The 25,131-nt window shown below is 36.4% G+C and overlaps 3 protein-coding genes across 5 annotated transcripts in view; 2 read left to right on the top strand and 1 right to left on the bottom strand.

Annotated features, from left to right (window-relative positions):
* LOC308707816 (chloride intracellular channel protein 5-like) overlaps positions 1–11,087 on the bottom strand; it is a 28,715-nt gene extending 17,628 nt beyond the window's left edge. Inside the window, exons 1-4 of the mRNA XM_081394485.1 lie at positions 10,943–11,087; positions 8,601–9,460; positions 6,741–6,911; positions 4,089–4,312 (exon numbers count right to left, since the gene is read on the bottom strand). Of these exons, the coding sequence (XP_081250611.1) occupies positions 4,089–4,312; positions 6,741–6,911; positions 8,601–9,426 (1,221 nt within the window). The 5' untranslated portion in view covers positions 9,427–9,460; positions 10,943–11,087. The remainder of the gene's footprint in view (positions 1–4,088; positions 4,313–6,740; positions 6,912–8,600; positions 9,461–10,942) is intronic.
* A 672-nt stretch (positions 11,088–11,759) lies between these two features.
* fam167aa (family with sequence similarity 167 member Aa) lies at positions 11,760–20,414 on the top strand. Of its 3 annotated transcripts, XR_014032203.1 has the most exons (7): positions 11,795–11,819; positions 11,987–12,022; positions 15,066–15,132; positions 15,860–16,000; positions 16,125–16,792; positions 17,861–18,753; positions 19,185–20,414. XR_014032203.1 is itself a non-coding variant. In XM_081394293.1 (5 exons), the coding sequence occupies exons 4-5, from the start codon at positions 16,406–16,408 to the stop codon at positions 18,119–18,121; spliced, it is 648 nt and encodes a 215-aa protein (XP_081250419.1). In that variant the 5' UTR covers positions 11,760–11,819; positions 11,987–12,022; positions 15,860–16,000; positions 16,125–16,405; the 3' UTR covers positions 18,122–18,804. The 3 variants fall into 3 exon arrangements, 1 of the variants encoding a protein (XP_081250419.1); XR_014032202.1 differs by lacking the exon at positions 15,066–15,132 and having other exon boundaries at positions 11,760–11,819; XM_081394293.1 differs by lacking the exons at positions 15,066–15,132; positions 19,185–20,414 and having other exon boundaries at positions 11,760–11,819; positions 17,861–18,804.
* A 275-nt stretch (positions 20,415–20,689) lies between these two features.
* Positions 20,690–23,891, top strand: LOC308707526 (ras-related protein Rab-39B; the record flags this gene model as incomplete). Its single annotated transcript, XM_081394085.1, has 2 exons — positions 20,690–20,936; positions 23,468–23,891. The coding sequence occupies exons 1-2, from the start codon at positions 20,716–20,718 to the stop codon at positions 23,889–23,891; spliced, it is 645 nt and encodes a 214-aa protein (XP_081250211.1). The 5' UTR covers positions 20,690–20,715.
* Positions 23,892–25,131: the final 1,240 nt, after the last annotated feature.

Genomic DNA, 25,131 nt, shown 5'->3' with positions numbered 1-25,131 from the left:
ATGCGTGCGCTTCGCTGAAGAGATTAAAATCAAGTGAGTCAGCCTTCTCGAGCTCCTTTTATAGAGGTAAGCCACGCCCGTTTCGGCGGGAAGTGGCGAGGAGGGCGCGAAGCGCCCTCATTGGCCTGATGTCATCTCAGGCCTCGCTCGATAGGCTTAAGCAGTTGCCGCAGAGCAGCCAATGAGCGAGCAAGCCGTCTCGCCATAGCTGTCTGCTGCTGCCGCAACGCGTTTTACATATATGAAAATTAAAGGATAATTTTTGCTTCAGTGTTTCGTGAAAAGAGACTTTTCCCGTAGCGTTTTGATAAAACGCAGTACGAGAGGACTCTCGTAAGAGAACAACCCTCAGCAAAGAGGCCCAATTCTGTGGGAAAACCCAGTACTTTTAAGTCATACAAAATGTTTTCTCCATGCTATTTTTTGTTCCTTATAACTTTTTTCTCAATGTCTTTGAATCAGCTGGTGTTTAGGTGACAAACACACTGCAATGGCATTCTTACATTTTTAACTGTGGCATACAAGTGTCCTAGTAATTTTTAAGGGTTCAGTCCCTGTCTCTCAGACCCCAGTAATGCTCATAATCAACTGGTGGTTCTTAACGGATGGTGTTTAGTGTGGCTGGGTTATGGGTAAAACATTCCAGTAAGTTCTCTCTAAATATAGAGCTGTAACCTCCCTGAACACTCATTTACACATGATTACTGACCTCAGGACTGTACAGTAACAGTCACACACTAAACTGTTGCTCTGTATTCAACACCAACTAACCAGATAAGTATCTGTGGTAGGCTACGTCATATTAGACTACGCAGATAATAAAATTCTAACAATATACACACTATTACACACTACATACACTGCCTGGCCAAAAAAAAAAAAAAAAAAAAAAAAAGTTGCTGTTTGGATTTAAATGCTTAAGAGTCTATGATTGGATAGTTATTGCAGTGATTATTATATTACAGGATCTCACAAAGCAGCCATTTTAGTTTATCTTCTCAAGGGACAATACTATAGAAATGAAACTTGGGATATATTTTAGAGTAGCCAATGTGCAGCTTGTATAGCAGTATATATTTACTGTCCTCTGAAAATAACTCAATATACAGCCATTATTGTCAAAATAGCTGGCAACAAAAGTGAGTACACCCTAAGTGATAATAGCTGTACGTCATTTAACCATGCCTATTCATCATGTTCATGTTTTTGTCTGCTTTACAGGACCATACAAATTTGTATATCTTGTATTAGATCAGTTCAAATTTGTGCTATGAGTACAATTCTCTCATACTGACCACTGGATGTTCAACATGGCACCTCAAGGCAAAGAACTCTCTAAGGATTTGAGAATTAGTATGGTTGCTCTCCACAAAGATGGCCTAGGCTATAAGAAGATTGGCAACACCCTGAAACTGAGTTTCACACTGCAACAAGTTGGTTTGCATGGCCGTCGTCCCAGTTTGCTAGATGTAGAAAAAACAGTTCTTTTAAACCATACTAATATTTCACATTATTAGTTTTTACTGTATTTTTGATTTAAAAAAAAAAAAATCAATGTTGCCTTGATGAGCATAACAGATTCCTTCAAAAACATTATTTATTTTTTTAAACAGACCCCAAAGTTGTGAATGGTAGTGTTTATATATAGTATATAGGGTGATTATTGCTGATAACATCAATTCTGTACATAAAAACCTTGAAACATCAGCTGATTGTCTTCACAATAGTGTCATGATATACAGTGAGTACAGTAACCTGTAGTTGTAAGTGAGACCTCTAGTGGCTGCTTGACATCTACAAAGAACTGCTCATACCTGATCACCATAACAGTCACACACACACACACACACACACACACAAAAACAAACACTCTTTAAACATCTGAAATAGATATTTTATTTGATGTTGATGACAAATGTCGTCATTGTGAGAGTGAGAAAAGGTTCCATTTAGTTCTTGCTTTGCATAGATTCACAAAGATTCAGAAAACTCTGAACATATGACCACACATATTTGACAGCCAAATACAGCACAAGCAATGTTGATGTCCTTCATTTCAGTAACATTCCTTTTCAGTAACTAAAGTCTGATGCAAAAACAATTTTTGACCATTGCTAAATGTACAGACAAAACAGCACGAAATAGTTTTATGAAATGACGAGCCTTGGATAAAAATGTAAATAAAAACTCTGATTTGTGCAGCTTTTCAATGTCATTTTAAGACAACAGTATTAAAACCAGCATTAAAAGTCAAAATCACAAATTATAAAGCAATATCCTTTTGCTATTTTCCACTAAAATGAGCAACGCCATTTAAAAAGGAACAACTAACTAAACAGGAAAAATAAAATCTCTTAAATAAACTCACTCATTTTGAAGCATGAAATAATTTTTCTTTTTTAAAGCAGCAGCGGATTCCCTTCCCCCAAATCTGGACACACAGCTTATAGTGCAACAAGCAAAACTAACTTTACAGTGTATTTACACATACAACAATCTCTGAGAAAGATTCAACAACGCTCAAGATTATTCTACTTTACAAGAAAACATTCGATCTTCAGGTAAAAAGCCCTCTTAAACCCTACAGAAATATTCCTCAGTAGGGATTCATGAACAAATGTGAGACTGATCATTCCTTTATAGACAGAGCAACACTGAGATCTAGTTGCATTTGATCAAAATGTGTCTCTTATGCAAAGAAAAAAAACACAAAGCAACCTCTAAAAAAAAGAAATAAATATTCAAATTGACCTGGTTGTGTATTCCCTGGCATGCAAAAACAGATGTAACTTGACTTAATAAATAAAGTTTCACTACAGGCAATATCAGTACGGGCATTTTCAAGTAACCTCAGTATCTTGTTTACAAACCTTAAAAGGATAGTTCACCCAAAAATGACAATTCTGTCATCATTTACTCACCCTTATGTTGTTCCAAACCTGTATGAGTTTCTTTCTTCTGTTGAACACAAACGAAGATATTTTAAAGAACGTTGGTGACCGGACAGTTGATGGACTCCATTGACTTCCATAGTAATGTTTTTCATACAAAGGCTACCGTCAACTGTCTGGTCACCATCATTCTTCAAAACATCTTCTTTTGTGTTCAACAGAAGAAAGAAACTCGTGCAGATTTGGGACAACTTGAGGATGAGTGCATTTTTGGACGAACTATCCCTTTAAAACACACACAAAAAAAACATAGACCATAGCTTTCATAATTATTATTGCTTATGTTCTGCGTTTCTTAAAAGCATGGTAAGCCTAAGGAGATCACAGAAACCATTGCATTACACCCTATGGTCTACTTACTGTAGGCTTAGGATGCTTTTGGGAAGTGCAGACCAGTTCAAGAGTATAAACCATGGTGTACCTCAGTAACCTGACTGGTAGCATATAATATGCATAGTTATAAAGCAACATTTATATGCTTTAGATAATGCAAAAAAAGCATTATTGGAAGTTGACCAATTGAATCATTCCGAAATCTGTGTTAAACGTGACGACAGCATGCTTGTGCGTGTTAGGAAATTATCTAACACATTCGAAATATATTTAGTTGTTTTGTTTTTTTTGTAAATATTGGTGTTGGCCAGAGATCTCGTAACCTGGTTAAGAACGAAGCACTAAACACTAAGTATTTCTAGCTCAACAGCTGATGTTGAAGACATGTTTTGTCATGTTGTTTAGTACTAATGATGACTACTCCTTTATTGTGCCTACAGTGTATTTTACAGGTTCTACAAGAGTTAAATTTCTCCCTTACAGTTTCGATATGATTGTCATCTCTGCACCATTTCAGCATTTAAAGGAACAGTTCACCTGAAAATAAAAAAGGCAGTCATCATTTACTCAACCCAAAACTCATGTTTTCCCAAACCTGTCAGACTTTTTCCATGTGTGGGTGAACTGTTCCTTTAACATTTTGCATACAGCACTTCATTCAAGTAAAGGTTCATCATCAGCGTCGTCGTCATCTAACTCCAAGCGGGCGAATGGACGTGAAGACGAGGCATCTCTGTTCTTCATCAGCTTGAATAGGCAGGTGAAGATGGTCAGGATTATTAAAACACCAATGACGATGCCCACCGCTAATGCTAGCTCTCCGCACTGCTCGTTGACTAGCGCACAGCGCACGTGAGCGAAGCTGCCGTTGTTGGGCTTTGGAGAGATGCCAACGAGGTGGCACATGAGTGGGTAGAGATCCACGCTGTTAAAGCTCGACATCTTGTAGCCTTTACGGAACGCGGGCCCATTGGCGGCCAGGAAGGGGTGCATGCTGGGAAGCGTATTGTCATAGCCATGATCGCCCACTGCAAAAGACAAGAAACAGATGAAAAACACTTTAAGTGCCCCTATTGTGCTTTTTCAGATATTAACTTTTATCAAGTGTGTAATATAGCAGTTTGTGAATGTAAAAGGTCTGCAAAGTTTCAAAGATCAGAGTGCACAATAAATGGAGTTATTGGCTGTGTCCGAAATCGCCCCCTATACCCTTAAATACCGGCACTATTTGAGGGGACGGCCATTTGTAGTGGTGTCCGAAGCCATAGTGGACATTATCGAGTGCACTCATTCAATCCCACATTGCACCGCAATAACGAGTCATGTACAACTGATGTACGCTCAACGTCTAGAGGAAACCCATAATGCAATGTGGCGGTCACGCAGAATAAATTCCCTGAATCATCTATCCATCCAATTTCCAGTAACACTTTACAATAAGGTTCAGTAGTTAACATTAGTTAATGCTAGCCTAGAAATCTAGACGAACCCTAGCGGCAGCAAAATGTATTTCGCAGCCAGGGTAGTCTAGCAACTCTCAATAAACCTTCTCGCTGCAAAAACCCAGATTGGGTCAGGCCAATCACATTGTGTATAGAGTAGGCGGGGGCGGGCTTAACATACACGACAGAGTTGCGACGGTGGCTGCTGCTACTTGAAAACAAAGAATGGCGGCTGCTGATGGAGAACAACGGTCTTTCGAATCGGCTTTGGCCGCGACTCTGGAGGACTTGGAGTTAAGTTTTTCTTTGAGAAAAGAGCAAAGAACGGCACTTAAGTCATTCTTAAAAAAAGGAAGATGTGTTCGTCGTTTTGCCGGCCAGATATGGCAAAAGTTGAATCTATCAACTAATCTCCGCTGTTGGGAAAACGCTCTGGTTGGTTGAAGCGCTGTCCTATTGCGTGCAGAGGGAATTTGAAAGACAGCTGTTTATCCCGCCCCTCGGATTGAGCCGTGACTATGGTGAGTTTCCAGACCTAACATCTTGATGTAGGTCTGGCTTGCCAGGCTAAGTTAATGCATTAACTAACATGAACTAACAATGAGCAAAACATTTGTTACAGTATTTATTAATCTTTGTTAATGTTAGTTAATAAAAATACAGCTGTTCATTGTTTTTTCATGTTAGTTCACAGTGCATTAACTAATGTTCACATTAATATTAACTAAGTGCTGTAGATGTATTGTTAACTAAGGTAGTTAACTAATGAACCTTATTGTAAAGTGTTACCCACTTTCCAAACCGCTGGTTCAATGTGGCTACAGCGTCACTCAGGTAAAAATTCCTTTGACATTGATTATTAAATTGTTTCCTTAAGGTTTACATTTACATTTATGCATTTGGCAGATGCTTTTATCCAAAGCAACTTACATTGCTTTTCAAGGTGCACATTTACATTCTTATCAGTTCTTGCTTTCCCTGGGAATCGAACCCATGACCTTGGTGTTGCAAGCGCCAACGCTCTACTAAGTTTCAAATGATTACAGTGTTAAACGGCACAAACTATGCAAAAGCGGCAGTCCTTCCGGCGCACTCAGTGTCCGAAATCGATCACTTGTTTTCATTCCCTCCTTCAAGTGGACTATATTAGTGGAGTAATGTAGGGAACGGTGAGTGAGAGTATAGAGGGTGATTAGGAACACAGCCATTGTCTCTCAAAAGAAAGAACCGATTCTGAACTGCCTGAAAGGAGTCGTCAGCAATTATAGTCTTGCTTCCTGCTCGAACCTACATAGATTTATAACACATTTGCATAATGCCGGCCTATGGTCTTCAATGGCTGCCCGCGAACAATGTCTATTTTGACCCTTACGCTGTAGTTGTAGCTGAAACTGGAAGAGTTGGTTTTGTGTTGTTGACATGTTGAGAAGACGCTGTGTTCTGTGCTGTAAAAGCAAATCCATTTTGATGCACTTCCAAAGGATGAGGACTCGCGCTCAAATTTATACTTTTTACTTTTCGTATCATTGTGTATACAAGTGCTGAGGAAGAGCTAAAATTCAGATATGGTAATGTGTTTTTCATTTCTGACACATGCTGTAAGCAGTAGACCAGTCATAACAGACTGGGCCATCTGACCAATCAGAGCAGAGGAGGCTCTCGGAAAGTAGGGGTTTAGAGAGACTGGATCTTTAATTGAACCGTTTCAGACACTCTGAGAAAAGAGGTGATGTCCAGTATTTTTGTAAATGAAAGTGTTTTTTTTTACCTTGGAAACCTATTGTAGGAGACCTCCAAAACAAAATTAGAAACCTTTAAAATGGCATAATAAGGTGTCAACGCAAACTTGCCACAATAACAATGCAATGAGTGATGCTTGCCTTTGCAAAAAACATTAATTCATTTTTTTTTAAAGAATTAAATTGTAAATATTTTTAACATGGACTTAATCAAAGTAAGATTTCAAGGCAAATGTAACCTTAAAAATTACTAACTGCTTTCAAGGAACACTTACGTCGTGGGAGTTTGCCATGTTTGACAATCGTCCAGCCTTCATCTGCCACCAAAATGATTGGCTGAATCCTTTCATTGTTTTTATAGTGCAGCCTGTCAGGAACATCATCCTTTAGGTACACCTTCATGTGATCGTGACAAATGGACAGGTTTTTGTATACGGTGGAATTATCTGTAAATAAATGAAAAAATAAATAAGAGGGAAAAATGCAAATCCAGGTGGAATCTGTAGACTTTTTCACATTTTCTGTGCTGATTTTAGAAGGGAGGATTCGATGGATGGATGGATGGATGGATCAGGGTGGTTAAATATATATATATATATATATATATATATATATATATATATATATGAATGTATATATGCATGGCAAAATGAATAGCATAAATAAAAAAAGTTACAATTAAATTAAATTAAAATAAAGTGGTATTCCTATAGAGGTCCCCGGCTCAAACATTAATTGTATTCCCTTTTTCTTTTTTACGCAAACTTTGGAAAAAATGAATTTTTGGAACTCAGACTGGTATGTTCTATGCAATTGTTTTGACAAGGAAATGAGATACATTTCTAGTTTCAACATTATTTGTTCCTCAGGCATTCCCCTTTAAGAGAAAAAGTATCAGCTGTGTGCAAAGTTGCCCATATTTGGTTTTTGACCACTGAAAATGTGCACAATTTACTCTTACAGCCACATAGAGATTCCCATATCTCTGGGATTGAACCATATAGGGCCTTAGATACTGTATCAAAATAAATGTTTAGGAAGCAAAATCTAAAATGATATTAAGATATCTTTAATTCTTCTTGGGTTACAGGCATGCAAATTTTGGGGGGGAAAACACAAAAAGTGCCATTGTCAACATTGGCATATAATGCAACAAGGATAGCTAAAGTCAACAGTTTTCACTAGTAGACCTACCAATCTCTGTGTAAAAATAAAATAATGATGCTGCCATTTTTGTAAAGTAATTTTAAAGTAAATATTCATCCGTAACATTTAGTATTTTGACTTTAACCACTAATTATGTTTGCCTTTCTTCAGAGAAAAAAAATATTAACGTCAAAAATTTGAGCCAGGGACGTTTTAAAAATTTGGTTGATTTGACACGGATTGACCTCCATACAACAACAGTCGCACAACAACAGTGCCTAGTGGCTCGAGAACGCAAATCGTGAAAAAAAATAAATAAATAATAATATTGTTCTCCCTGCGCAAACTTCAAAAACGCACACCTCTGAAAACGCTGATGGCGTGCATATGCGTATTACGTGTTTAGTCTATAGATATGCGCGTTTGAATATATATGTGTGCAGGTGTGTAATCTTTCTTTACAAATTGACCTCAACAAATTACTTGTCTGGCCTTAAAAGTGTATAATACAGAATTATTTATCGCTTCCGTGTAGCCATGTGAACTAGAATTGTTTTGACAACGTAATTTTCACAAAATTTATTTCCATCAAGAGGTTCCATCAACATTATTTCCACCAATTCATGTGTGAAAATGATTCTTCATGCTCCTCCCAACCATTCTTTAACAGTTTGAGTCTGATGAATCTTGACATTGTCTTCCTGGAATATGGCCATGTTGTGTCTGCCTACATGGTTGTTTAAGAAATGAAAAGCTACACACTCCATCAATTAGGTTTAGAAGAACTGCTGCCAAACATATAACATGATAGAAACATAATAATCACTGCAATAATGATCCAGTCATAGACTCTTAAGAAGCATTTGCCCATTTAAATCCAAACAGATTTTTTTGACCGGGCAGTGCATATTTATATACATCACAGTTCATGGTGTCAGACTTTTTTAATTAAAAATTGATTTAAATGGAGTATCAATGACAAACATTACCTTCCAAAGGAATGATGGCAGCCACAGGAGTGAGATCCACTACTGTATAGCTGCTCGGACTGATGCATTTATCCAGTTCAATAAGACGCTCTTGAGAACACTGGGTCATACCATGATCGCTAGTGATGATAACATTTATTTTCCCCCATAATCCCGTTTTGTTGAGCTGCTCCATCAGAAAACCTATGTGACCATCCACCTCCTTCAAAGCCTTAGCCATCTCAGTGGTGTTCTCCGGGCCATACTTGTGGCCACTCCAGTCGGGTTCTTCCCAGTACAGAGCGGCAAACTTAACAGATCTGTCCTCTGTCATCCACTGTGTGAGGTTTCCCAGCCTTGTTTGGAAGCTCACCTTTGAGTCATATTTAAATGTGTATTTTAATGCGTGGTTATGAATTTTTACATCTGTTCCCGGCCACATAGCAGATGCCGCCCTGTAGCCATTCTCCTCCACCGACACCCAGATGGGAATGGCTTCGTCCCACCAGAAAGGGTCACTGTCATTTTGAATAGAGAAATGCTTTTTCGACACTTGGTCATACATAATACTGGCAAGCATCCCATGGCTCTCCGCGTACAGCCCTGTGACGAGACTGTAATGATTGGGAAAGGTTTTGGTCGTGAACACATTGGTTAGCTCACGTACAAGGACGCCATCGGAGAAGAACCTTTCGAGATTGGGAAATGAGTATTTGTTTAGATAGTCTGCTCGAAAGCCATCAAAAGACACCAGGAGGAGTGCCGGCGCATCACTGCCATTCTCTAGTGCTGAAAGGGTTAATCCACTACAGGCGATGAGAGCGTACAGATAAACGCTGATCTGCATCCTGTGGCAGTGAATGTGGAAGTCACTTTCGGCACTGTGAATATACAAAAGGAAGTTATAACAGACAGACTGTCTTTTGTAAAAGTCCCATAATTACATGAATTTTTCCCCACAAGCCCTCCCTCCAACAAACGCTCTTTTCAGCAGTCCTACAGTGCCGTTACAAACCATTACCAACCCACCCTGACCTTTACTGACTGCACATATACAGCGCATGCAACACTTGCACATAATCTCAAAAAATATGCGCGTTAGGGTTAGTAATAGTGCTGCAACAACTAATTAATTAACTAATAGTTAATTGACTAGCCTACAGTTGTGTTAAAGTCTAGTGTTGTCAAACCATCACACAATCTATATTAAAAGCGACTTTATTTCTGGATATGTGATTTCACTTTTCACAATTTCCAGCAGTCAAACGTGCTTTTAATTGAAAAAAATGATATTTCAAGAATCAGAAATCAAGATTTCTAGCAGCTCTAAACACAAGGAACTACTCTTGTTAGTCAATACTAGGTTGTGTAGTGGATTTTTCACCTAATAATTGTTATGTTAATAACACTTTCCATACTTTAACTTAAAGTCCCCCTGTTTTTTTGTCATGCATTAAAATAGCTTGAATGTAACTCTACACCCACCGTGTTTTTGAGACTGTCTTTGGTTCACTGCAGTTTTAAAGGAGAAAATACTCAATGGTGTGTGTTGACTTGTGAATTTGTACATGGATTGTCTTAAAGCATATTAAAAACACCACATAGACATAAACAACATTAAAAACTTGATTTTCACCACAGGGGGACTTTAAAAAATAATAATTAATAAAAGTTTCAAGTTTATTTGTAACATGCACCAGATGTCAGTGACAGTTTGTGCATAGAAATGTTTATTGTGAGGCTCAGGCATTCTACAGCAGTAAATCCAAATACAGGTACAAATACTAAAAGTAAATTAAAAGCATAAAATAAGAATAAATTCACAATATTTACATGTATGAGAAATATATTAGTGTATATATATGATAGGTGTGCAACTATGTAGCCTAAACGTGCAACTATGTAGCCTAAACGTGCAGACGCTTATGTAAACCATGGGAGTAGAACTTCTAAATAATTTCAGTGTTTAATTTCTATGTAATTTATGTGTTTTATGTAACAAGGAAGTGATACAGGAAGCGCCAGGGGACAAAACGTGGTTCTAAAAATAAATACTAATGTTGAGCAGGTGCTTAACATGCATACAGAGTCCTGGATCTCACTTACTGGAGCTGTTCAATAATCAATACAGGATTAAACTCATTTATTATAATATAATGAAAATCTGCATGACGTCTATCGGTCCTTTCGATGGAAAATAGTAAAAAATAAACTACAAAAAGAGCAAACAACAAGGAAAAAATTGAGTCTAGCACTGAATACCGCTGATCACATTACTGATTTTTGGCCACATTACGTTTTTTTGGCCAAACTTAGCCATCAAGGAATTCGGAAAAGACGAAAAGGACGAAACAATAACGTACCTTTCGACTCGGGACGTTGGAAAGCGTTTATATGAACTCCAGTCACATTAAACTTTTCGATGATGTCGAGGTGTTTTATATATTCTGGACTTGATGCAGTTTCTTTCTTGCGCTTCCTCAAACACAATGCCCACATGACGTCATTGCATGACTGACAGATCCATCAGCCAATGAAAGCGAGGGACGTCCCACTGCAGGTGCTCTTCGCTCTCGGCACCTTGGGGTGTTTTTGTTTTGTTTTGTTTTTTACATTTTTAAAGCACAAATAACGTAAACATTATACATCCATTTCAGATCGGCCTTAAATTGGAACAATTCATAATAATTTTTCTCCTTCAAAAGTAAAATTGTCATATTTTTATCTTTTGGATAATGTTAACACAATAAACAACACACTGAAATCTTAAAAGTTTGTGTCTAAGCAACATTTGACTTTCAAAACAAATCTAGCGCTTTAGTGGCAACTTGTTTTACTTTAGATCTGACAATTGCGCACTTTTTTAAAAACGCGTCCTGTAAAAACATAAGCCGCGTTCGCAGACAGAAATTGTGTTGAACCGCTTTAAAGTGGTGATTGCGTTTACATTGTGTTTCAGGACGAAAAACATGGGAACATTAATTTCTTGTCTGTATGAACGCCCTGCGTTTGACGCACAAAACGTTCCTGTGTGACGCGACGCTCACACTGCAAGCTATGGAGTCCCGACGTCGACCAATCAGAGCGCTCGTATTATAATAAACGAAGCGCGACGCGTCCGTCTGAACTGACATCGCACCCTGTCGACCAATGAAAAACCTCGTTTACGCGACGCGGCACGTTCGCGTTCATTTGCAGTAGATGGGGTTTGACTCACTCACTAAACGCGGTTTGGTGAAGGTAGGTTGTTATTCAAACATTTGTGTTCCTCATATCTCCATAATAATCTAACGAGGGATCACTAGGTGGTCTTCACGAGCGCTGTTATTGAAACGCAGTTCTAATTTTGTCTTGTTTTTTTGTTTTTTTTTCTCCCCTCAATATTTCCTCTGTTACTGGATTTGTAGAAATGTCGTCACGGCTGCATTTGAGCTTTTCAACCTGTAAGTAAATATGGGTTTAAGTTTCTAGAGAGATATGTGTATGAATTAAGGCTGTTCTTTGAACTAAAATGATCTTTCGTGAAATGTGTTCCTAAACTACGCACATAGAGATCAGGTGCAGGCTAGTTATTCTTTCCACCTGGTTTGGATCAGAGGAACCCAGACAGAGCGAGAAACAGCCTTCCATATAATGTCACTGTCATATGCACTATTGTTTTAAAAAAAAGGTTTTATTATTAAAATTATATGAATAATAAAATATTATTAAAATGAAATGTTAATATTTAAACATAAATAATATTTACATAGCACACTTATGATATTTTTAATATTTTTTATAATTATTTAAAATATTTTTTTTCCATTTATAATGCCACTGTCATACTCTGGATTTACGTATTTTATGAAAATAATATTATTTTAATAAAATATTAGTGAAATAATTATAAAAATATTTTAAAAATAGTAGTATTAAGAAGTTATTTTTATATTTTAAATATTCAAATTTACCTGTAAAATAATTAATGGTTACACTTTGTTTTAAGGTGTCTTTGTTACACTGAATTTATACATTCAGGTACTAAGAAATATTTAGTAACTAAATGTACTGGTTTGGTTTAGGGTTAGTTGCATGTAATTATGCATAATTTATAGTTATTACTATAGTAACTAAATGTAACATGTAACAATGACACTGTCAAATAAAGTGTTACCGAATTAATAATTTATTTATTGTATATATATATATATATATGTGTATTATATACAAATAATATTTTTATATTTATATAATTTTTTTTTAATTTGGTATGAATTGTGAACTAGACATGTTCTTGGCAGTTTCCGTGAGATTCCCTCATCTGAGTGTTTTTGGCATCATGAAAAGTGTCAACACATCCTCAGCATGTTCTCATTATATTCACGCCAAAACACAGATCTTCTTTTTGATGGACAGCATCCTGTTGCTCAGTGTAATGGTGACTTTTCTATGAATCAGGACACGGAAAAACACTGAGCAGCGGGAAACGTCCCGTGTCCATTCCATCCATTACATTTTCCACATTTAGTGCCAACTTTTTCACCAGTTGTTCCCTCCAAGCATCATGAATGCCTAATATAGTGAGTTCCATAAACTCACACAGCTTTGTGGACCGTCTGTCACTATTAAAGGACCAGGACAGAACTTGTACACAATGTGATGTTATGATATGATAAAAGCTTAAGGGCCAGATTAGGAGTTTGTTTGGTGAAGTCTGCGTGCTCTGGTTGATGACGAGAACTAGAATCGCACAGAGACGGCGGGACTCGAGGGGTTCCCAGTTTAGCAGGCATCAGCTGCTGTGTCCTAGTTCCACTGCTCAAACTCAGCCACAGGAATATGGAGTCCAGCAGACTCGGACTGATATCACACGTAAACAATCTGCTTATATATGACGTATATGTGAAGTATTAGATCTTTTATGATGTGATAATTAAAACTTCAGTCCCTAAATCTAGGACAAACCGTTCTGCTTGTCAAAAAATGCTAATTTAATTTGATCATTATTTGGACCCAATCCTAAAATGACCCTTAAGTGATACTGTCACTAGAAGTACACTGAATAAAATTGGTAGGATTTACTTCGAACAACTTTTACTCAGAAATTAGTACATTTTTACAAATAATTACAAAGAAATGGCAAGTAACATGACATTTTGGAGTAGAAAAACTGGAACAGTGTTTTCTTGTAAAATGTTCTCCAACACGGCAAAAATGATATTCGTACGGAGTGTTTTTTTGTCTTGTGTTCGAGTACAAATATCGAAACATTCTTAAATCAAGATACATTTAGAAGAAAAATGACTTGAGATATTAAGTCTTATCTGAAAACTAAACTTAATTCAAAGGAAAATTTTGGACCAAGACTTAACCAAGACTTAATATGTCATTTTGCTTCTCAAGTTAAAGAGATAGTTCACCCAAAAATGAAAATTCTGTCATCATTTACTCACCCTCAAGTTGTTTCAAATCTCTATGATTACCAAACCAAATAGTTGGTGGACTTCTATATTATTTGTTTTCCCCCGTACTATGGAAGTCAATGGAGGTCCATCAACTCTTTGGTTCCCCACGTTCTTCAAAATATATTTTATGCTCAATAGAAGAAAGAAACTCATAGAGATTTGGAACAACTTAGGGGGAAGTAAATGATGACAGAATTTTAATGTTTGGTTGAACTATCCCTTGATTTTAGAATGAAGATACTTGTACTGGAAAACAAGACAATATATGAGGAGTTCAGATGCAAAAGCCTCTAAGTGCCATCTGAAAATTTCTTCTAGAATGTTCATTTTTATCAAGCTTGTATATTTAAGTTCAGTAATTTCACTTAAATGACAATTAATAGGTAATTTTCATTGCCATTAATTGAAATTACGGAACTTAAATATACAAGCTTGATAAATACGATCATTCTAGAAGAAAATTTAAAATGGCACTTAGAGGCTTTTGCATCTGAACTCTTCATATATATATATATATATATATATATATATATATATATATATATATATATATATATATATATATATATATATATATATATATATATATATATATATATATATATATATATATATATATATATATATATATTAGTGTATGTTGGGATCTCCTGATCATAATGAAGTGATTGCACAATATAATTGTTCAAATCACCTGTGTAAAAAGCAAAATTTTCAACATATTCAATCAATACATATGAAATATTTTGTGCAGTTTACAATGAATCGGTTCATCTATTTATACAAAAAGCTGTTCATTCATGTTGCGTCATATGATGGCAATTTGGGTTTCTTCTGTCCAATGCATCTAGAACAATTGCAAAATTGCATTTTGTTTGTAGAAGTGTAAAGAGCACCAGAAAACCATTCTTGAGTAAAAGTACAGACTCCTTACAGTGAAATTTACTCCATTGCAAGTTACAAGTCACCAATTTCAATACCACTTGAGTAAAAGTCATAGAGTATCTAATTTTAAGTGTTTTGCTTGTATTGAATGTAGGTTTAAAGATGCACTAGTTCTCAACACCTAAGAGAAATGCCAGTGGAAAATAAGAAGCAGTTGATTTGTGAGTAAAGCGATCACTTTTATTCTCTAAAGTCAAAATAAAACTGAACACCTCAAAATTGCAATAAATCAAGGTTAACAGAACAGCCTCTTAAACGTCTACAAACACTCAAGTCTCAGTTAAGCTCAAGTGCTCAAAAAGGGCTTAAATATATCAATATAATTCAAAAATCTCTCTTCAATATAACAATTAAATAAAATAATGTTAGGTAAAATTAAAGTCAAAGCCTTCTTGCATTACATGCTGGTTTCGGCCTCATCAGTGGCTGTGGTCATGTCCTCATCTCATATATAAAACACCTGTGATTCACAACTACCTGCTAATAATGCACTCGTTCACTTAAAGGAGCCTTGTTGACAAGTTTGGGTGAGTGAGGGCAAAACGCACAAGATATAGTACCTTCAATGCCCTGAAGATGGCAATATCACTTCTTTTTTGGCAGAAATAAACTGCTGCAGAAAGTTAAGTGCCATGCAAAATGTGACCAGTATTTGCTTTAATCTTCAGAAACGTATTGGAGTAAAGAGTACAGATACTTATTCAAAAATGTAGTCAACTTAAGAGTACAAGCTGTTAATATCCTTGATACTCAGTCAAACTACAAAGCAGCCAAAAATATACTCAAGTATCGACACTGATTACATTTACTCAAATACTTTACACAACTGTTTGTTTCTAAGATATATCGACCCATTTTCTTGGTGTCTGTTTGCTTTCTCTGATCCAGGATTAGTGCTTGTCATTTCTCAAGTCGATGATGAATCAAGAACAATGTTTCAAGGAAGTAGATATTATGAAAGAAGACTAACAAGTAAAACAAGTGTGAGTGAACTTGTTGATAAACTGTCCTCATTACAGAACTGCACAGGTATGTTTCTTTTACAAGACGATTTGTAGATTATAAGATAGTTTATCACATTTAAGCATAGAGGTAGATTTCAGTATTCACTTTTTGCATGGTATGATGAATTTGTGTTTCTATTATATTTCAGATCATAATCATAATTTCAAGGACTGAAACATCTGCAGTTCTTGTTTGGAGAGCCTCTAGAAAGCTGCATCGACACCATTTTTTAAACATATCGTCTTTATAATAAATCATATGTGTGTGTTATGCAAGTTCTCTGAAACAAAAGATTTTTGCAGTTTTGAACTTCCATGAAATCTGTGCATATTTTGGCTTTAAATCCGGGACTATTGCTGGAGCCATCCAGGTCTCTTGAACAATCCAACAGTGATGTTGGTCTGCCAACTTTTCCCACTTTTCCAGTGAATGATTTTTAGTTTCCCTGCAAGTGTAGAGGAAATGTCCCTCAAGCCAATGGCAGTGCCACATGCAGATGAGCCCTTAAGAAGCCCAGAAAGCCTTGCTGCAGCGCAGGACGACCACCTCTCCAGTTTGAAGGCTTTGACTGAGAAGCTGAAGCTCGAGACCAGAAAGCCGTCTTCCCTGGACTGGAGAGCTCAGCTGGAGGAGATGCTCGCCCAGAGCCACAGAGTCTCAGAGACACCGGGTAACAAACAAAAAACATCAGGTTCTCTTAAGTGGGCCAAGCCGTCACTGGAAGCTGGTGTGATCCGTGAAGGGAGGCAACCATCAGGGAACAGACTGGGATTTGGAAGTATAGACCAAGCATTGGAGTGGCTCAAGAAAGAGCTGGTGAGTTTTTCACCTTGGTTTCTGTTTAAATGAATTAGAAACGAGTAAATAAAACTGCTTTGTTGTATTTGTGGAAGGAAAAAAAACATATTAAACAATATATAAACATATAAAACAAATACATAAAAGTGTGTGTATATACAGTACATTATCAGTCAAAAGTTAATTGAGAAGTCTCTTCTGCTCACCAAGGTTTACATATATTTGATCAAAAATAAAGTGGAACAGTAGTATTGTGAAATATTACAATTCAACTGAACTGTTTTCTATCTGAATATATTTTAAAGTATAATTTATTCTTAATGGCAAAGCTGAAATTTCCACATCATTACTCCAGTCTTCAGTGTCACATGATCCTTCAGAAATCATTCTAATATGCTGATTTTCTGCTGAAGAAACATTTATGATTATTATCAATGTTGAAACCAGTTGTGCTGTGGAAAAGATGATACATTTTTTCAGGATTCTTTGATAAATAGAAAGTTCAAAAGAACATTGATTTGAAATAGAAAAAAAAAATGTTAACAATGCCTTTACTGCCACTTTAATGTAAATAATCAATTTAATGTCCATATATATATATATATATATATATATATATATATATATATATATATATATATATATATATATACTCAAAAAAAATTAAGCAGCACAATAAAAAAAATTCTTGAGCACCAAATCAGCAATTCAAAGGACATTTTTAATTTATACATATCATAAATCTGAAGCATTCTTTTTGATTGACTGTTTTCACAACTTTTATTTCCATTGCTGTTAGTCCGATTAATCAGTTTGGTGAGGGAATCACTGATTTATAGACTTTTGTTGCCACCAACTGTTGTAAACAATGTAAAGATCAATACAGATCTGCTGTACCGCAGAAACAAACTTTGTTGCATTATTTTCCTGTAATCTCTGTAAAGCTGCTTTGAAACAATCTGTATTGTAAAAAGCACTATATAAATAAAGGTGACTTGACTTAAAGCACCAGGGAAAGTTTAAACAGTGTTTCTCTAATGTATATTCAAGCTTCAGTAACTGTTTACCTTTTTTATCCCTTTGCAGGCAGAGATGCGTTTACAGGACCAGCAGCTCGCACGTCAGCTAATGCACCTGCGCACTGATATTAACAACCAGAGAATCGTGCAGACGTGCAGCCAACATCGCAAGATGCTGAACGATGCCACGTTTGAGCTGGAGGAGCGAGACGACATGTCAGATTTATGTGACGTTCCCATGTCTCCTGGATTAGGCCTGTCCTCGACACTCAAGGTCATCGGGGTCACCAAGATGAACATCAACTCTCGGCGGTTCTCCCTGTGCTAACAGCAGGACACGGGACTGTCTTAAAGGGGTCATGGCATGGAATTGAGGTTCACTTATAATGTTAATTTTTTAGGCACAAAAAAAATATATTTTCAACCTTCGTTCTGACCTTTTAAGGGACGGCTACTTTAAGGCTTTTCAGTAAACGCCCACTGTTATGATTGGCTAACGTCATTGCATAGGAAACCGTATCAACGCCCACTCGCTATTGCACACGAGTAAGCGTTTTAAAAACATTATCCATATAAAACCGTCATTTACAGAAAGCATTATTAAATAATTTACTTACGGTTTGTGATGCAGCTGTGGTCAGATCCTTTACAGTTGGCTGCTTCATCTTTTAACAAGTTTCTTTGCAAACTCCATTACACTGTACCTCGTTTACCAAACAATCTGCAGTCAAATGCTCCGAACAAACATATAATCAGGGCTTGACATTAACTTTTTTGCTCACCAGCCACAGTGGCTTTTGGTTTTCCAGTTACTAGCCACTCAGCATTTTCACTGGTTGCAATTTTGACATTGATAACATTGGGAAAAACTGCCATATAGATATTTTGAATATCATCTCGTAATTTGGCAGCAGATACATTAGGCTGCTGTCACTTTAAAGGTGGTATCAGTGATTTCAGGCCCAAAAATATTTTTATCACATTCATCTAATCTTTCCTAACGATCCGCTAGCTTGCCCGCCCCATAAGCATGCCGTCAAAAAAACGCGTCTCTGTAGGCAGCCTAGGCTCTGAGATCTGCACACAAAAACAAATGGTTTAGGCAAACACTCAAGTCAAAACCAAAACAAATAGTTTTCCAACCAATCACCGACAGGGGGAGGGTGTTGTGAGGTTTTGAGCCAGCTTTTTCTTCAGCTTTGACTTCGCATGCAGCTGTGCACGAGCACAAAACCTCACAACACCCTCCCCCTGTCGGGGGGATTGGTTGGAACACTATTTGTTTTGGTTTTGATTGTTTGGCTAAACCATTTGTTTTTGTGCGCAGATCTCAGAGCCTAGGCTGCCTACAGAGACGCGTTTTTTTGACGGCATGCTTATGGGGCGGGCAGCTAGCGGATCGTTAGGAAAGATTAGATGAATGTGATAAAAATATTTTTGGGCCTGAAATCACTGATACCACCTTTAAGACCTGACGCACAGATCCATTATACTGTTACACGTGCGTTTTCTTTCTCAACTGTTTACGTTCACTTAAAACATCTCATCAACTCGCTGTCAGAGAGATGAGAGAGCGAGAAAGAGACGCTGGTATCGTGTATATATTCTGCGGAAAATGATTATTGGAAGCATTTCAGATAATTCAGTATCGGTATCTATCGAAAAATCTATTTTTTTGACAACACTACATTGCACTAGTTTATTTCAGATGCTTTTTATAAAAGACTATAAAATGTGTATATTATATATAAAATTCAACCCGCCAAAGTGGTTAGGTTGACTGCGTTACACGCCACTGCTGAGATCCACCCACATTTGGCGAGTTGGCGGGTGTTGATGTCAAGCCCTGCATATAATCCTCTGAGGCAATCTGGTACGCCATTAAAAATAAACCATTTGCTTGTTCCTGACACTGGTATCCTTCTGAAGTCTCTGCAGATATGAGCAAATGAGCTGTTTAAACACGAACGTTCCTCTACGCTTCAATTTACTCTGGTGCGATGATGCAAAAATATTTGTTGATGTTTTGCTCTGGATGCAGGCATATGTAAATTTTTGCAGCTTGATTAAATAAGTGCTTTGTTTATAATGAGGAGGATATTTTAAGCTATTAAAGTTGCAGGGTGTTTTAATGGTAAAAAGATCTCTTATATGTCAAAAGATCAACGCAAATTCGATTTTTCATGTTATGACACCTTTAAGTGAACAATTGTGAGTGTTTTTATATATTATAGAACATTATTAGGACAAAGGTATTTTTAAAATGTTTAAAATGTTTTTATTGCCTTGCAGCCAACATGAAAAACTTTTTCAAGTTGACTTTAAAAACATCTTAATCATGTGTATAGTTATAATTTGTGTTTGATATTATGACATACTCCTAAGAATTTTTGGGAAAACGCAGATTTTAAATCTACAAAACAGAAAAATTTGTTCAAAACAGAAATCAACTTAGTGAGTTTATGCTTAAAACAAGAAAAAAAATGTCAATGGGGTCAGAAAAATAAACTTAATTCAAAGGGAAAACAAGATTATTTTTCTTACCCCGTTTGAGAATTTTCTTCAGAAAGCAAGACTTAATATCATGTCAGTTTGCTTCTCAAATAAAGATGTCTTGATTTAAGAATGTTTAGTAAGACAATCTTTTTTGCTGTGTACATATCAAATTCTCTCACTGATAAACGGTATCTTATTGTGCAACAGTATGAGATTTCAGTTTGTAATGCCACGTTTTCACAGGCCACCATTGTTGTGAAATAGGTGTGTATCTATTATACTTCAAACCTCTCCCTCTTTGTGCTTTTTAACCTGTTTGTTCAGTCACCAGAGGGCAAGGCCTATAGTAAAGACTTATAGTAAAGAGTTTTAGCACTAGTTCTAACACTAACAGAGCTGCTTGTCATCGTAACAAAGCCATTCACAATGCAAGAAACAATACCGTGGAACTTGAGATTTGGGATAGTTATTCTTGGAGACTCAGCTGTAGGGAAATCGTCTCTTCTGCATCGCTTCACTGAAGGAACATTTGATGAATCCTCTCAGTCTCCTCTGGGAATTGATTTTAAGGTGCATAACATGAACTTTGACCCTGATGTTGTGATCAAACTCCTTCTGTGGGACACTGCGGGCCAGGAAAGATTTCGGTGAGTTGTTGTCAACTAAACGCACCCAATATTATACAGGAATAGTTAAAACTGATGGTACTCTGTGCTTTTTGTTCTTACTCTGTTGATTTCTGCTCACTAATTAATTTTCTTTTTTTAAAGGGGTGGTATAATGCCCTTTTCACAAGATATAAAATAAGTCTCTGATGTCCCCAGAGTGTGTATGTGAAGTTTTAGCTCAAAATACCCAACAGATATTTTTATATATCATGTTAAAATTGTCAATTTTTGAGGGTGAGCAAAAACGCACCGTTTTGTGTCTGTTCCTTTAAATGCAAATGAGCTGCTGCTCCCGGCGCAGAGGGCGGAGCTTCAAGAGCTTGTGTCCTTTTACCTCACACAAACATGCACTAAACATTTTAAAAACTTTTAGCCTTTTATGTTCAAACCAGATTCAGACAATGATGGAGAGACTCAAGAAGTGACAATATGTAGAATGCAATAGGATGTTTCTGAATGATTAGTTGATGAATTTATGTGCTTATGTGTAGTTATCTTCTAGTCATTGATTAGCATATTCTGTCTTGATAATCTATAAATCGTGTTACAAGGACGGGGTTTGTGATGTCACTAACCTGGGAGGAATGTTGTGTAGTCCCTATCAGCCGTTTGTTGTAGTCCTTAAAAAGTGATTTCTTTAAAAGCAAATATCTCCCATTGCTTTGAACTTTGAGCATTGTAACTTTGCAGATGTTGTTTATGCTCAAACAGCAACATTACACACTAACTAAAGTTAGAAATGTGAAATCAGAATCAACCACCCCATTAAGACAAGTTTAAAGTTTATGTGAACTCCAATCCTGAAGGTAGAGTAGAAAATAAAGTGTGAACTGTGCACTCCGGACAAGTGTTGGGGGTCACATTATCTGTAATCAGATTACTTTTTTCAAGTAACTAGTAAAGTAATGCATTACTTTAAAATTTACAACAAAATATCTGAGTTACTTTTTCAAATAAGTAACGCTAGTTACTTTGTTTTCCCATGTATTGACCGACAGCTCTCCTGTCCCCATGTTGAGAGAAATCATGTCAATATAATTTGTCAATATATTTTATGACTTCAAATTTTCATGTAACCTCAATGTGAACATTTGTATTAGTATAAACATAGCTAGCTTTATCAAGCTAGTTCAATAAATCCTAACTTGCTGATTAGCTAACATGTTAACAATAGAATGTTATATTGCACTTGCTGTATGAGTGCAGCAAAATAAAGCTTATTACATACTTGATCTCAAACCAAGCACCACTTGTCATCATGATGGTAACTCCAAAAACCAACATTAACAGAAATTCTTCTAAATTAGCATAAAACATTAATCACTAAAATCTCCCACTTAGCATTAACATTAACTTAGCATCCCCCCCCCCCATTTTTTAAAACTCAAAACTATGAAATAGTTCAGTTAACTTAAAATATATCAGTTCTCTGAACTTGAAAGAAAAAGAAAGTGCTAAATACTAATAAAAGTTAATTTGACTGAACTGATTAGTTTAATTTAAGTTTGCCCTACTCAAACCAATTAATTATTTTGAGTGTTAGGGTTTACAGTGTGAATGTTTTTTCTTCGTGGAAGTTTTGTTTTTGGTGAGCTAATAAAATATTAAAACTCAGTCAAATTTTAGTTTAATCTGAAATCAGTATATCTCTTATCTCCATAATCATTTATGTGGGGAAATGCTGTAATAAACTGTATGACTGTATACCGTATCTCTTAAATGTCCGCCTAGTTTGAACTTGCGACTGCTCTCTCCGCGAAATCTTTGCGTTTAAAGACCTAATAAAATATTTCAACTCAGATCAATATTTACTTATGTGGCGGGATACGTGTAATAAGCGAGATAATGTACATCCAGCCGTTTGTTAACTCAGAATAAACCCCCTTCAGGCTGATGCAAGACCTCATCACCCTGTCAGGGGTTTAATCTGAGATAACAACCGGCTGGATGTAGGGCCTACATTATCCCTTACTTACAGTACATTTTATTTTTTTCAATATGAAATTAAAAACTTTCTGCAGCTGCCATTGGAGATATTTACATCTTTTGCTGAAGGATTATGTTAGAAAAACACCCTTCTAACATGTCTGTTGTCATATTTTATCAGAGCAAAAACTCCATCACTGTTCAGCAAAAAACTATTGGCAACACTTAAATTAGCATTTAAGTGTTGCCAATAGTTTTTTGCTGAATTTTTTTTTTTTTTTTTTAAGTTTCAATAAATGGTTTCATAAAAAAAAGTTTTTTTTAACTATTATTACATAAGTCAGGCTTTACATGGTTAAATTATCTATATATTTTTTTCCTACAAATAACTGTGAAAATGTACAATAGTTTGTTGTAGTGAAGACTTTAAAGTTTGTGTCGATGTGGAGACTCAACTATAAAAAAATAAACCCGCCCTGAAAAACCTCTTGAGTTCAAGTGACAACCCTGTCTTCTGTACATTTTAAGAGTTCCTCAACTGAAACAACTTCAACATACATGACTTTGACCATTTTTTGCTGCAGGTCCATCTGTAAGTCTTACATGAGGAATTCTGTGGGCTGCATTCTGATGTTTGATGTCTCACAGCGACAGACGTTTGATCGTGTTTGCAGCTGGCATCAGGAAGTCCTGGACTATGTGAAACCAAACCCCATGTTCTTCTTGCTTGTGGGTCATAAGTGTGACCTGGCTGTGGGACGACAGGTCAGGAAGAGTGAAGGAGAAGCGCTGGCTAAAAAACTCAACATGGTGGCTTATCTTGAAGTGTCTACAAAGGACAATATGAACGTCAGCGAAGCGTTTGAGACCTTGGGCAGAGGGATATATAACCTCTTCCTGAAAGGAAAAATACCCACCCGAAATGACTGGCACGGGTTAGTCGTTGGGGCCCCCATTAAAAAAGAGACACCTGAGACAAAAAAATCTGCCTGCTGCAACTATGGATGAATTTAGTGTGTTTAAGACTTAACTGACCTGAAGTATTTTATTTAAAAATAATGTTTTTTTACATTATTTAACATCGATACTAAAATAGCACTGAACTGCACAAAGGGCTCATATCATGGGGAATACAATTTTACCTAGAATATATCTATCAGAACAAATATCTAAACATGCTGAAATCAAGATACATTTACTAGAGAAGCAAAATGGCATAAGAATCATTTTTTCAGATATTTTTCTTGTTTTAAGCATAAACTTCATTTTGATATATTTTTCAGAAAACAATACTTTATATTTTGCTTAAAGGGATAGTTCACCCGAAAATGACAATTAGCCCATGATTTACTCACCCTGAAGCCATATGACATTCTTCTTTCAGACGAATACAATCAGAGTTATTAAAAAATGTCCTGGCTCTTCCAAGCTTTATAATGGGAGTCAATGGGTATATTTTATTGGAAGTCCATCAAAGCGCATCCATCCATGATAAAAGTGCTCGAAGCGTGCTAGTGTCAGCAAGTGTTACTCTTTTGGCGCAAGTCGACTTGACGTGCTCGAAGCGGCTCTGCGGGGGTTAATAAATGCCTTCTGAAGTGAAGCGATGCGTTTGTGTAAGGAAAATATCCATATTTAAAACTTTATCAACTAAAATAACTAGCTTCCGGCAGACGGCGGTACGCAAGTCGACTTGCGCCAAAAGAGTAACACTTGCTGACACTAGCACGCTTCGAGCACTTTTATCATGGATGGATGCGCTTTGATGGACTTCCCAAAAAATATACCCACTGACTCCCATTATAAAGCTTGGAAAAGCCAGGACATTTTTTTATATAACTCAGATGACTTGAGGGTGAGTAAATCATTGGCTAATTTTCATTTTTGGGTGAACAATCCCTTTAAGCAAAATGAAAACTGTTCTTGGTGCAAAAAAAAATTTGCATAGTGAAAAATAAAATAAAATTCTAAAAATATGACGAGTCCTTTCTGTGAATATGTCACAAGGTTCTGTCTTTGTGCATGTGTGTGTGTGTGTGTGTTTGTGGTTCAGTTTGTGATTTGGAAAGAGGAAATGACAACTACAAACCTGTTCAGAGGAACTAAAACCGACTCCAGTCAGATTTTTATAGTATTTTGGTTTGACAAAACAGCATCAGGTGCAGACATTATCATGTGTTTTCAGCTTTCATTTGCACAGGCGAAAGCATGCTCATAAAACCCCGCACATGGCAATGTTAATGCTTGG

The sequence above is a fragment of the Scardinius erythrophthalmus genome (genome assembly GCF_964197995.2).
Source record: "Scardinius erythrophthalmus genome assembly, chromosome: 19".
NCBI lineage: Eukaryota > Metazoa > Chordata > Actinopteri > Cypriniformes > Leuciscidae > Scardinius > Scardinius erythrophthalmus.
This window is presented reverse-complemented; position numbering and strand designations above follow the sequence as displayed.